At 37.2% G+C, this 15,124-nt stretch overlaps 1 protein-coding gene across 3 annotated transcripts in view; it reads left to right on the top strand.

The window, feature by feature from the left end:
- The window catches only part of LOC131145019 (NADPH-dependent diflavin oxidoreductase 1), a 90,161-nt gene that overhangs the window by 14,149 nt on the left and 60,888 nt on the right, over positions 1–15,124 (top strand). For all 3 annotated transcript variants that reach the window (XM_058094050.1, XM_058094061.1, XM_058094056.1), the window contains one exon: positions 5,681–5,772. In XM_058094050.1, the coding sequence (XP_057950033.1) occupies positions 5,681–5,772 (92 nt within the window). The remainder of the gene's footprint in view (positions 1–5,680; positions 5,773–15,124) is intronic.

Below are 15,124 nucleotides of genomic sequence, written 5' to 3'. Positions count from 1 at the left end.
AAGCCATCAACAGTTACCAAAGTGAATCTTTTTCCTCCTGTACTCATAATTTGCATTGGCCCAAATAAATCAAGTTGAAGTAGTTCAAGTGGCCTTTTAGTAGAAAGCATGTTCTTAGATTTGAAAGATTGCTTTGTTTGTTTCCCTCTTAAACATGCATCACACACAGTAGTCATATTTGAATTAAAGTAAGGTAATCCCTTAACGAGTCCATATTTAGAAGCATTGATTAGATCTAAAATTCAAGCTTCCTAATCTCTTATGCGAAAGATATAAGTCATTATGAATAGAAACTAAGCATTTATATTTGCATGATATTTTGACATTTACAATTTAAAAATTACCTTCTCTTGGGGCATCAAACATTATACTTCCATCAGAGTTTCTCACAACACATCTGGATTTTGTAAAAGAAATTGTCTTACCTTTGTCGCATAGCTGATTAATACTCGAGGGGTTATGTTTTAACCCTTCAACCAATAAATCATTTTCGATTAATGTGCTATAACTCTTACGAATAATACATTCTCCTAGTACTCTTACTATTATTGTTGTTACCAAATATTACAAATCCAAAATCTCTTGGTTGAATAGAGACAATTTGGATTAGTCACCAGTCATATGTTGTGCATATGTACTGTCCAAGCATCACTTTTGTTCCTTATTTCCATGTTCTTACAAAAATGTGATTGTTTTTTTTTATTTTTTTTGATTTTGGTACTAGAGGCAAACTGGTCCAGAAAACATTAGCAGTCTTTCTTAGGAATCCATTTTTGTTTCCCTTTTGCTACTATTATCTTCTATTTTTAAACACAATCTCTTTCATGATCTCCCATTTTCTTGCATAAATTGCACTGAAAAGTTGGAGGATTTATTTGAACTAATTTTTCAATTGTATTTTTATTTGAAGAAGATCCAACTTAATTCCTCTCTTGTCAAAGTACGTTTTCTGATTTCCCAGAAGTATTTTCAAACTTTCTTGTCCTATTGATCGCCAAGGGGATTTATCTTATGTGCCACCTCCTCCTTTAGAAGGCTTAGAGGGAATTAATATGTTTGATGATGAGGTTACTAAAGTTGAACATAAGGTTAAGGATGGAATTCTACCTACTGCTGTCCAAGAAATCTCTTGGAAAGACAATGAAACTCAGTGTTTGTTGGATGAATTGGGCCTTAAGTTGTCTGATCAAGGAGGAAATGAAGTTAGGCTTGATGGGGGGAGGGGGGGGGGGGGAATCAAAGGTGAAGAAGGGTCAAAGGGAACTAGTTAATTTGAAGTGTTAAGTGAACTATGATGGGAAGGGATTAAAAGGGGATTCCTGAGCTGATATTAGCAGTTTCTTTTGTTTTGCTTTTATTTCTTATTTTTCTTTTTCTGAGTTTTATTGTTGTTTTTTCTATTTTTTTTTTGAGGATTTAGTATCTTTGTTATGATTGTACATTCTCTTTCTTAATATTTTTTTCTTGCTATAAAAAAAAAACTTTCTTGTCCTATTGAAAATTTTCCAAAAAGCCTCATTTAAATCTATATGATTATGCAACCCATCATTTCCATCATCAAGAATCTCTATTTTCTTTTTCAAGGTTTCTCTTTCATTTTCAAATTCTTGCATCTGTAACTCAAATTCTTTTCTTAAAACATCCATCTTTTTCAAAAGCTTTTGTTTTTTTAAAAAATAAGTAGAGGGAACTTTATTGAAAAGGCATCAAGGGGATGCTAGCCCATGGTACAATAAATCAAGCGCCCTAAAGGTTGTCGCACAAATCAAAGATTATGTCATAATCATTAACAGCAGTCCCACTAAACACTCAACTATATACCTTTCTTTCCAAATGCATCAGAAAATTGAAAGGTGAATGTGGGACATAGCCTCTCTCTTTTCCTTTGTTTCCCGAAGCCCTTTCAAGGCCCAGAGTTCCCCTCCTACAGAGTTAACGATAGCCAACCTTTGTCCGATCAGAGTCAGTGCCATATTCCAGAGATTCCTTGTCCAAGTGCAGTGAAGGAGGATGTGCTCTGCAGATTCTGCATCAGCCATGCAAAGGGACATCTGTTGGCTACTGACGGACCCGTTCTTTGCAAATTATCTGTAGTCAAATTTGTTGGGGCTGCTGTTGTCCTAATCTGAGTCTAAGGGAAATTAAAGTTGTTTTGACTCCAACAGGAAGAGCTTCCTGTAGAAGGATCTAACAGCGAAGGCGCCTTTCTCATTGAAGGCCCAAATAGGAAGATCAGTACTATGATGGTGTTGAAGCTGTAAAAGAAAGCTGTAAAAGGAGCCGGTTGAGTTCCCAATCTTCCACATTTCCAAGAAACGGTTTGTTCCAAAAGAGCCCTATATGTGTTGATTGATGTAGGCATCTTTATCACATGCCAAGTTATGGATGGCTGGAAATAAGACACTAAATTTTTCTTGATCGTGCCACAAGTCATATGCCAAAAATAAATGTTGTCCCCCCTCCCCACTTGAAATCTTATTCAATAGGCAAAATCATTCCAGCCTTTCCTGATGAAATTCCACACCCCTACACCGTATGGTCCTCTTTTAGCCTGGGAGATCCAATTGTTATGTTCAAGCCCATATCTCACAGCAATGATTCCTTGTTTTTCAAAAGCATCTTGTTTTCATTTCCAAGCTAGTTCTTTAGAAGAACTTCCAACTTATTTTTCAAATCTTAATTTTCAGTTCCAAATACTGCTTTTTGATTTTCAAAATCCTCAAATTCTTCTTTAATTCAAGATTCTCTAAGTTCAATTCTTTAACTTTTTCTTTTAGTCTAGTAAATCTTACACGGACTTTCAATGTTGTCAAGTGTGTCATCAATTGACAAAAAGGACCATGCATTACTTCTAGATCTTCTTTAATATCTGCCGTTAGGTACAGGTTAGCAGTTTCCTGTCCATTAGGTTCACTATCAGCTTCTAATGAATCTAAGTTGCTCCAGGTTGCAACCGTTGCCTTTTTTCTTTCCCTTTTAGAATTTCTTTTCTTATACAAAGGGCAATCAGTCATAAAATGTCCTTGTTTCCTGCACTCAAAGCAAGTTATTTCATCTTTCATTTTCATATAATTTTTCTTTAAAGATTTTCTTTTAGTAAATCCCTTTTTCTTTAAAAATCTAGCTACATTAGCTACAATTTCATCATCATCTTCTTCTTTTGAACTATTCTTTTGTGTAGATTCTTCAGCTTTAAAATATTCTTTTTAGCCTGCATAGAGGAAGAATTAGTAGCATTCATGAGTAATAAGATGGCCTATTAACTCATCCTTTGATAATATCTTCAAATTCTTAGCTTCTGTAATGATTGGTATCTTAGCCTCCCATTTCTTGGGTAATGATTTCTAGATTTTCTTCACCAATTCACCAGTAGGAAAAGTCTTACCAAATACTTCCATGGGATGAACAATATTCGTGAAAAATGAGTATACATTTCAGTAATAGACTCGTCTTCCTTCATGTGAAACATGTCAAATTCACTCATCACTAGATTTATCTTCGATTCCTTAAATCGACCTGTTCCTTCATGCTTCACTTCAAATCTATTCGATATTTCCTTTGCTGATGCACAACCTGAGACTTTATTTGAATTCATTAGGAGTTAAAATACAATACTAAAAATTTACAGGCTTAACATTGAATTGAACATTTTATCAACTTCTTCAGTCCCCCCCTTTTTTTTTTTGATTATGTTTTTGGAACCTGTTCACCATTAATAGTTTTGAAAGGAATAAGAGGTCTATTCAGATTGTTTTTCCAAACACCAACATCAATAGATTGAATACTTGTTTTCAAGTGAGCCTTCTAATTGGTATAATTAGTTCCATCAAACAGGGGAGGTCTATTAGTGGATTGTCCTTCAACAAGACTCAAGCTTGCTATGGATGCCATGGATCCTACTCTATTGTACAGTAAAAAGAAGTACGAGAACACCTGTTTTGATACCAAATGTTGGTATGGTAATCGCGCCCAAGAGGGGGAGGACGGGTGGTCTTCATGCAGTACTTAAAACTTTTAAATTTTTTAGAAAATAAGATGATAATAATAATCAAAGAAAGCTTAAACACACCACAAGAGATAAAGATAATCAATCCACAACCAAGAGAGAGGCATGCACAATTTTTATAGTGGTCCAGTCGACCGTGACCTACATCCACTCCTTAGCCAATCTTGCTTGAGAATTTTCACTAAGCTTGAATAAACCAAATACATTTAGTATCTCTCAGTTAGGACACCTATCTTGTACAGATTTCTCTCCATCTCTCTCTTGCTAACCTACTAACAATAGTGCAAACCTGCAGTCAGGGTGACCTGCCCTTGAATTCACAAATACAGAGAAATCTCTTTGATCCTCAGGTTCTTTTCTACCTTGCCCAAAAATATTCTTGATTAGAATCAACTATGCTAGAGAGACTAATGAAAGTCTCAACCTATTGGATGATTTACAATGAGTTCAAGCAATCAGAAATACAATAAGATATGAAGTTCTTGCAGTATGTGATTCTTCAGATATTGATTTACACAAATGTATGTATAAACTCTTCATGCGGACAAGACCTTGTATTTATAAATGAAGCACAAACTCGATCAGGCATCCGGTTGCTTCTAATTAATGTGCAACCAGAAGAAATAATGGGAGAAAAAACCATCAACACAATCTGTTTTCGAGAATATTGAATATCCAAGAATATCTACGTTCCAAGACTAAATCAGTAGTCAAACACTTTGGTTGAGTTGTGTTCAGTTCTAATTCAAATATAACAAACTGTTTAATATTGCTTAAATTGCGTAAAAGATTTAATCTTTGAAAAAATCACGATTAACTATGATCATAAGTTCAACAATCATCTCTCAAATAGATAATGATAGCCAAGTCAGAAGAGATTCATTCAGATCATCATTCAAGATCACTTGATAGTATCATTCATATGACTTCTTATTGAGCTTCTTGTGAAGCTTCTTTTGTTTCTTCTTTTGAGTCTTCTTATACTGCTTCTTATTAAGATTTTTATCATGCTTCTTGCGAAGCTTCTTGTAAAGCTTCTCATGAAGCTTCTTACACTGCTTCTCATTAAGCTTCTTATGAATATTCTTATAAACACATCTTCAAAATATTTCATCATATGAAACAGTAATACATAAAATACTTGTTCTATCAATCATGAAAATCTATTTCCAACAGGTGCTTCTTAGTTTAAGACCATATTTTCTGCAATTGGAAATGAGGCTGTTGTCCTTCGATTGCAAAAGACCTCACAAAAATGCATTGCTTTGGAGTGTTTAATGTTTGTAGTGCTTGGCAATTGTCTGAAATCTTCTATTTTCTTTCTTTGCTAGTTACCTATTGTATTATTAAGAAGGAAAGAATGTGGCATTTTTTGGCCTAAAGATTGCCTCAGCTTTTGTTATATATTGCCTGCTTATTGTAATATTGTAACTAAGCCTTCCTTGCTAACATAAGTAACTTCTTTTAAGACTTTTTAATGCTGCCAATATGAATAACTGAAAAGGTCTTGCATTAGTTTAAGCTCTCTAATACAACATGTGGGTGCAAGAAATATGGCTACTTAGTTATTATTATTATTATAAGTTTCACCTGCCTCATGTTATATATTTATACAATTTTGTCTTCCTATGCCTTCACATGGAATAACTTAATTTCTCATTTACATGGCTGTAGTTTGTTGCAAAGAAACTTGACAATAGGCTTTCTGGTCTTGGGGCAACAGCAATAATTGAGAGAGGTCTGGGAGATGATCAGCACCCTTCAGGGTACGATTGAATCTTAAATTACTAGATGACTAATGTTGCATGATCTATCAGAAGGATCTACAACTGTGGCTGTTCAAGTTTTACTTGCTTTCGGTATTGTTAATAATGGTTTGTGGTGTCTATGGATTTAATGTATAATAGCAAGCACCCACTTAAACTGATGATCACTGTGTAAAAACATAATTGTGTGGTTGTGTCATTGACTATTCAACTGAAAACAATCAAGCAAAACTTTAGGCATTGGATCCCAAATTTTTTGGGTTGGCAGCTCCAGTTCCTTGCCATTTTTGCATATCAGAAGTTAGATGCTGAAGCATATTGATGCAAGACAAGCATCCAACACAATTTGTGGTTAAGAAAAGGAAATAGGGTAGAATGTTTTTTCATAGATTACGGCTTATGCTCACAGAAGACACATTTTTTTCTTCTAACAAGGTTGTTTGAAGAGACAGGAGAGATGAGGAATGCTATTTGTAACTACTATAGAAAGCATTACACAGAACCGGATAGATGTAAACCTCTGGTCTTGGATATGGGGTTTGATACCCTAGATGCCAAGTGGCCCTCCTGGCTTTAGAAGACTGTTTAGTGAGGAGGAGGTGGTGATAGCTCTCACTGTGTCAAGCAGAATGGATCAGTCAATATAAATGATTCCCCCCTATTACCCATGTGAGGAGTGTGCTCAAAATTATCCCAAAAGTGTTGGCTTCTGGATTTAAAAAAAAAAAAAAAAAGATACTTGAGAGAGTGGCAGGGCCGTTGCAAAATCCTTTTGTGGAAGGAAGATAGATCCTAGATGCAAGATGATAATCAACTAAAAACTGGGAGTTGGTGTGAGGTGTAAGGTTGGTATGGAAATGGCATATGATAATGTTTGTTGGAACTTCCTATATGTGATGAAGAAGATGGGTTTTGTACTTAGTGGAGCTAATTGATTAAGAAATGTATTTTGATTCCAAGCTTCTCTTATTCTTATTAATTCTCTCTGGCTTTTTTTTGGTTTTCATTCTTTAGGGGTTTAAGACGAGTTGATCTGCCATTACTTTTGCTTTTCCTTTTAGCCATGGAGGCATTTAGTAACTTGTCTTGAATGCAAATGGGACTAGCTATTAAAAGTTTTGACAGTTGGTGGGGTGATGGAGGTGTTTCATTTTGTTTTTCGCAGATGACACTTGTGTTTTATGGGGACTGAAGAAGAGCAAATTCTCTCTCTGTTTTTTTTTTTTTTGATAGCAAAATAAAATATCATTGATAAGAGAAGAATTTACAATGGGGAGAATGAGACATTTCCGGAAGAAAATCTGGAACAATTAGAGAGAACAACTAAAAACTACAAAAAAGAGGAAAAAAAAGAATTTACAATGGGGAGATGAGACATTTCCGGAAGAAAATCTGGAACAATTAGAGAGAACAACTAAAAACTACAAAAAGAGGAAAAAAAAAACAAGGCAGCACATTCCTCCAGTCTCCTTGAATTTCCTGGAAACTATTCCCTTTGAAAATATCCAAAACCAACGCACCACAGTAATTTTTTCCAAAAGAATATTCATGCATTATGCTCAACGCATATTCCCCATAAAGCTGCAAATATGCTGCACCTTCTTAAAACTGCCCTGCCCTTCCTTCTACCAAAACCTGTGATAGAAATGGATAATAAGTCTTCCATCGATGAAGGGCATACAAGCTCTCTTCCACAATGCCAAAAAGCTTATTCCAAATCCTCAAAGCAAAATCACAGTGTAAAAGGAGATGAGAAGCTATCTCGAAGTTCTTGAAACAGAGCACACATACATAAGAAGAGAGCTTTCAAAGGTCTTCTGATTTGCAGCAAGTTATTAGTGTTTATGATGTAGGACGGGAAAAGGTGGCCTAGTCCTACGGTTTCAACCATCACACAAGCACATACACTCAATACACTTTAAATTAAGAATTCAATTATCCGAACATAAACATCATAAATCATGCTATAGCTCACATGTTGTTGAATTTTTAAATGGTGTAATGATGCTGTCCAGAAAATAAGTCCCATGAGTTCTTTCACAAAGGAATCAAGTTAAATGCAGAAAGATGCTATTTCAATATTTCAAGAATAAAAGTCCTATGATTAGTACAACAATATTCCCAGAATTGATTTAAAACTAGCAAGTATCAATATTGCAATCTATGGATTCAAAGAGCTTATCAAATATGGAACTTCAGATTTCCAGCAATGGCTTACAATATAAAATAAGGGTTCAAATAAGTGCTGATATTACCAAGAGAGTTGTTTGGATGATTTGACGTTGTTCAACACAAGTCTTAGACCACACTAGAAAATTCCTTTAAACAAGCTTTGAAACACCGAGACGAACGCAGCAATGTAATGGAGGGGAAGTGACCGTGTGGGGGGGTATTTTGGTGTGGCCATGTGGATGCGTTGGAGGATAGTTAGAATTCGTTTGAAGTTCTTTGTGCACACTCTGAAATATGGATATGTATGCAGCAAATGAAATGATGGATTGGTGGCCTTGGGGTGTAACTTGGTGATGACCATGTGGGTGATGGATGGAAGTAGTGAAGGTGGGATAGGGATGGAGTCGCTGGATAGAATAGTAGTTTCTCACCACCTGATCTCCGAGGAGAACAACGTAGCCTCTCACTACACAATCACAAGGATTGGACAGAGCTTAACAAGCTTCAACAAAGGAATTTCCTTTCAATATCAATACTTTTCTCTCTACATAGTTCTTACAATGAAGGGGTATATATATAGCTAGCATGGGGGAACAAAGCATTAATAAACTTAGCTAGCATGGGGGGACAAAGACATTAAACAACTAACAATTCCCACACAAGCATGGGAGACACAAATAATAAAAACACCAACTTGCTAGACACATTAATTACTCTTACAAGTTACTAACAAAATAAATGCTCCAACTTTCTAGACACAATTAATATACTAATACAACTTACTAAGACACAACTTACTAAGGACAAGCACGTGCAAGCAAGTTATCTTGCATGTTTACAAATTAAATACAAAACAAAAGTCAAAAGGAGGCCCAAATTCCAAGTGGGGCCCAATGGAGCCATGTGTGGGGCCCATAAGACCGTGTGGGGCCTTTATTGGTCTTGAACTCAAACTTGCTTCGGCATCTCTACTTGGTCTTTCTCACACTGAAAAGTCTTCAAAACAAGTATTCAAATAATCCATTCAAAATCTACAAACAATTATGAACCAATGTGGATATCGGGAGATTGTCCACTTGTTATCATGTTGGCAAAGGAAATGTGGACATCAGGGGGTCGTCCATGTGTTAGCATATCAACAAAGGAAATGTGGACATTGGGAGGCTGTCAACGTGTCACAACATCTGATAATGACGTAGGTAGGGCATGCTGATCCCCATCAGTTTATTTTATTAAGCACAACCAACCAAGTTAAAGCCTTAATTTTTGGAGGAGCCTTGGCCTTCCATATGATAGGATGGAGTGGAAATGAAGAATTAGAATGGATCAAGAATTCAAAAGAAGATTTGCTAGAATACACTCCTGACTGATCCAAGGACCAAGACTGAATATCACCCCCACCCCCCTCCTCTGATGAAAGATTACTTTCGTTCAATAAAGATAATAAAGAAGACAACTCCATCTCCCTATCGTTAAGCAGTCTCCTAAAATGGAGATTCCAGGAAACCAAAGGACTGCTCAGATCTTCAACAAAGAAAGAAATGACTCTATTTTGCTCAGCACTTAATGAAAGAAACAAGGGAAAGAGGTGGAAAAAAATAACGTCCCTAGCCAAGGGTCTTTGCATAATCGGACATGTGAACCCCTCACTAGTACAAGTTTAGTGTGAGGGGTGAAGGAAATATAAATATGAGAAATGGACCTCCACAAACTGCCCACCATATTGGGAATATTTTTCAAATGACGACAGAGATGACATTAGTTAGTTGCTATGATGGTGGTTTTCTGTTGGATGAGATTCATGAACAATATGGATATGTTTCTGACTCCTTTGATGTTCTCGAGGGCCTATGACATGCACATCCTGCCTTGTTGGTAGGATTGGAGGGGCTTCCTATTCTTGAGAACAATGGGTTGGATAATAAATTGCAGTGCAATGATGGAATTTTACCTACACCAGTGGAGGTGAATTCTAGGATGGACTTAAAAGGCCAAGATATAATTTGAAAATGTGTGATGCTGGTGGATTTCAATGCACGTTGATGGTGGTGAGCACAAAGTGAAGAAGGGTCAGAGGGAGCTAGCAAATTTAAAGTGCTTCATGAATTATGACGAAAAGGGATTGAAAAGGGGTTTTCTTGGTAAGATATATATATATATATATATATATATATTTTTTTTTTTTAAATTTTATTTAATTTTTGTTTATTATTATTTTTTGTTTGTTTGTTTTTTTTAAAATATTTTTGAGTGGACCTCTTGTCTCCTTAGGTTGTAACTTCTCTTTCTCAATCTAATATACCTTCTTTTATTATCTAAAAATATTGGTATTCCACCCATTCTCATCCGACCCAAAGTTACTTCCTATTACTTTATGCCAAAGGGAAGAATCTTCACCAGAAAATCTCTCATGACTCTCTTAAGGTAACTAGTAATCCTAGTTGGAATATTAAAAACAGACAAAAAATAAAGCACAGTGCTAGAAAGACAAGCCTGAATCAGGGTAATTCATCACCCAAAAGAGAAGAGGGCCCCTTTCCACCCATCTAACATCTTCGTTACCCTTTCTGCAATTGGATTCCAAAACTATGTTGCTCTAGGGTTGCCACCCAAATGAACCCCTAAGCAAGCCAAAGGCCAATCTAGAATGCTACACCCAACTTCATTGGCCCACTACCTGACAAGCTCCTCGAGTACATTCAAAGCTGCTAAATCGCGTTTCCCCATACTAATTTTGAGACCAAAAGCCCTCTTAAAGATTTGGAGAATGCCAAAAATTCTCCTAAAAGAGTGGCTATGATCATCAAGGAAGAAAATAGTATCATTAGCAAACTAGAAGTGGGATACCACCATTCTCCCTACTTCTAAGCCTTTAACAAGCCCCCTCTACAGAGCCTGATCCACCATTATACTTAATACATCAACTACAAGGGCGAATAAAAGTGGGGATAAATGGTTTTTTTGTTTAATGGCCCTAGAAGCACTAAACTAGGATTTGGATTCACCATTTATGATCATCGAGAACCACGGGTTAGAAAGGAAACCCCCAACGATGTTTACAATCACCAATACCTTTTCTTGCAAAGACTTGATCCAAGATGCTCCAATTAACTCCATTGTTGGCTTTCTAAAAATCTAATTTAAAAACAAACCTCTTTTTATTTCTATGACTATCCTCTACCACCTCATTGGCCACAAGAATGGCATCCACTATTTGCCTCCCCCCTACAAATGTAGTTTGGGCACTAGAAATAGTGTTAGTAAGCACCACACTTAACCTATTAGCTAAGGCTTTAGTAATAATCTTGTACACAAACAAGGCTAATAGGTCTAAATTCCTCAACCTTAATAGATCTAGATTTTTTAGGCACCAAGGCTCTAAAAGAGGAGTTGATACTTTTGGTTAAAGTCCCATTCCCCAAGGATTTAGTAAAACTTTCAACAAATCGCCTTTTACAACCTCCCAACAATCTGGGAAGAAAAGCAGTATTGAAACCGTCTGGACTTGAGGCCTTATCCTTTTCCATCCCAAATACCACTTCTACCACTTCCTCATCCTCAAATGGTCTCTCTAATCAACTCTTTTGATCAATGGTTATAGGATTCCAAACTAGCCCCTCTAGCATTAATCTACGAGGGTTGTCCTCAGAGTACAAATTCTTAAAAAAGTTAGTAATAATGGAAGCGATTTGATGTTGGTCATTAGTGACTCTCCTGTTTGCCCACGTTTAACTCCCTAATCAAATTCTTACTCCTCTTACCATTGGCTAGCTTATGAAAGAAAGAAGAGTTACAATCATTGTCTTTTACCCATTTAAATTTGGTCTTTTGCCTCCAACTCCTCAATTCTTAGAAGATGACCTCTTTTTTCACATTCTTTAGTTAGATTTTCCTTCTCTCTTCACTGACCAAGAGACTAATTTCTCCTTCCTTCTTGTCCAAAGAAGCTATCTCATCCATAAGTTTAGATTTTCTAATTTTAACACCCTCGAAATCCTCCTTATTCCAAACTTTCAACTTCTTCTTCAAGCATTTCAATTTTTTTCATGAACTTAAAACATTCCTAGGTTCTTTGCATTTCCTTTCCCAAGACTCCCTCACTAGATGTTTGAAATTTGCAAGCTCGAAAGGAGTAGGGCTCCATGCTACCGTACTAGATTCCAACAAAATAGGAAAATGGTCAGATGTGGTCCTAGGGAGAGCACTTTGACTAAGGTTTAGAAACTTGTCCTTTCTTACCTGCAAAATACGAATCTATACAATCTACCAGCCACCGCCCTAGCCCACCCAACCCAAACCCCCCCCCCCCGCAAAACAAAAAAACCCAACATGGACCAAGTTAGAGAGGCATTCCCTAAGGGGATGTCTTAAACCACAATTCCTAATCAAAGAGTCAAACTTCTGCATACTAGTGGAAGCTTTACCCCCCCCCCCTTTCTTTTCCCTAGGAAATCTCACCACATTAAATCCACCTCCCACTATCCACCTAGGAGACCATAAACCATGAATAGAGTACAATTCTTCCTAAAAAGAGCTTCTACGAGTTGATCAAGAAGGTCTATATATTGAGGAAACCGACCATTGTCCTCTCCCTCGCTTCAAAAAGCATAGAAAGGGAAAAAAGCCCCCCCATCGTGTCCACTCTAGATACATATTGAGAGTTACACATGACTAGGATGCCACTAGAGGCACCATGCAAGGGCTAAAACTCCTAACCCCTATTATGGTGCCCCCAAATGCTTCTTGCAACCCCCTCATCTACCAATTCCATTTTATTTTCTTGAATAACGACTATGTGCAGGGAGAACTTAACCAATGCATCCTTAATCAAGTTCCTTCTCCTAGCCCCCCCCTAAACCTCTAACATTCCAACTTACTATTCCCCCCCCCCCTTTTTTCCCTACCCCTTTATAACCCTCGTAATTTATTAATGACACCAAATTTTAAGCTATTTTTAAACTTTCCTTTTTTTTCCTCTTCTATGTCATGGGGGTTAATCCCACGCGCACGAGATCCTTGGTAGGGTCTAATAATTTTAGGACTAGGTACCTAAGAAGTTTTTGTGGGTCTATGTTGTCTTTCTCACCACCCTTAAAGCTAAATCCACAACCCTCCTTTCTATTAGAGCCTTCCCCTTGCATACAATTTTCGATGAAAAAATGTGTTGAGTAGGAAGGAAAGAATGCCTTCACTAATGAAAGTTGGATAAGGATCCTTTGAGAAAATCACCCTTCCTAGATTCACCCCCCCAACACCAAAAGTAGGAATATCTAGATTACTCACTGGAGAGATATTAAGCCCAAGGCTATGGTCGGCTCTAATTTGATCAACTAATAATTCCTTTTCAAATTCAAGTGTGTTGCCCATATCTTCTTCAAGTCATAATCCAAACAATCTTCTTCGTCCCCCTCTTGTCCCATGATCATCTCCCCTCATGGCATTGAGAACAAGGAGAGAATTGGTTGCTAATTTCAATTTGATCCCTACTGTTGGTGGGGATATCAAGTCCATTGCATATACCTTCTAGACCTTCGCTAGCTATACTATCTCCTGAACTCTACCCAATTGAACTACCCGAGCTTGCAAATTTTATTGTTCCTCTTCCCACATCATTTTCTGGCTCATCATGCCGAGATCTTTGGGTTGAACTCTTTTTGGCAGTCTTGATTGGGCTAGTGCTTTGTTTTTTGATTACCCATATTGACTTTGTTTTTTGTTTTTTTTGTTTTTTAAGCCCATCTGCATTGGGTCTTTGAATGACTGGCCAAACCTTGTCCAGTTTAAAATATTTCCTTGCTTCCCTACCACCTTCTCTCATGGGATTGGAATTCCTATAAGGAAAAAAACCTCCCTAATTCTTGTGATTATGTGCGGTTACCTTTTCTGTTTTCATCCTCATTGCCAAAGATCTTCTAGTAACATTGGCAAAGGAGATATCTGGTGTAACTCTCTGAAAAACACTTATCCTCTCTCTATTCTCCTTTTACCAAACATTCAAAGAGTCACAGTTGGAGCATCTCCAGCTGCCAAGGTTAGTTTTACATGGTTTGTTCACGGGTGACAAAAGTTCCAACAAAGTAGTGAGAAAGGCCCACCACCCATTTTTTTGAGCTCCTTTGGGAATTCTTGCTTGGATTTTGCCTTTGTTCTCCTTTCTTAAACAAAATAATCTGCCTTTGACGTTTCCTAAAATCTTGAGACAAACTGTGTCAGTTGTTTTTTTGAAATTAAGTCTACTACGACGTTAATTAGTCCCATCGTGGCTTCATAAATTACCCCCATTACACTTAAAGCCCACAAAGTTCCTCTTTCTCCATCTCTACAAAAAATCATGTTTCCTTGCAAATTCCGCGATGCGGTATGTTAAGGAGTCCAATTGTTTATAGAGATTACTTTCCTTTCAACTTTAAATGTCACAAGCCTCCCCCTTCTTGCTGTGAGAGTGAGTCAGGCAGCCAATGTTTCAACTAGGAGTGAACTCAAGGAAGAAAGAGGTGGCAAGTGTTATGAGAGCCTAAACTAGAGACATTGGTGTTGCACAACACCCTTCATAGGGACAAAGGTGTAAAGAACTTAGGCTACGAGGCATAATTCTTGGAGTACGACGAGGTTATGGTGATTTGCAAGGGTTCCAAAGGTTCTTGATGTATGAGGTGGTGTATGATAGTTGACAACATGGTTTATGAGGCTTCGAAGGTTAGAATTGGAAGGATGATGAAATTCTTATGTTTGACGAAGGATATGATAGTTGAAGAGTATTTTATGAGGCTCCAAAGGCCAGAATTAGAAGAACGATGAAGTTTTAATAGTCGATAAATGATTCCCGATGGAGAGTGATGGACGACATGGTGTGCGATGGTAGACGATAGTAGAAAGGTTATTGCGAGATTGTTCAATCAGTTTCTAAAGATGTGTTGTGACAGGGAGGCTTCTGAAGGGGATGGTTTAGAAGAAGGGGAGAGGGTGGAGTCATCATGCTTGCAAACTCGCAGAGGGGAGGCAGCGGAGAGAGCTCATCAACCTCTTATATGAATGTTCTTCTTGGAAAAAGTTACAAATTCAAGGTGCTTAATTTTATGATTTGAGGTTTCCTCCCGTTTTAAGCCCAATCTTTGTAAAAGTGAGCTTGTCCCCTTAGGGAAAGAGATTGATGGAGGGCTTTTGCTAGTGGTCTTGGGAT

This window comes from Malania oleifera, chromosome 1 (genome assembly GCF_029873635.1).
Source record: "Malania oleifera isolate guangnan ecotype guangnan chromosome 1, ASM2987363v1, whole genome shotgun sequence".
Lineage (NCBI taxonomy): Eukaryota > Viridiplantae > Streptophyta > Magnoliopsida > Santalales > Ximeniaceae > Malania > Malania oleifera.
The sequence above is the reverse complement of the archived record's forward strand: the minus strand, read 5'-3'. Positions and strand labels throughout refer to the sequence as shown.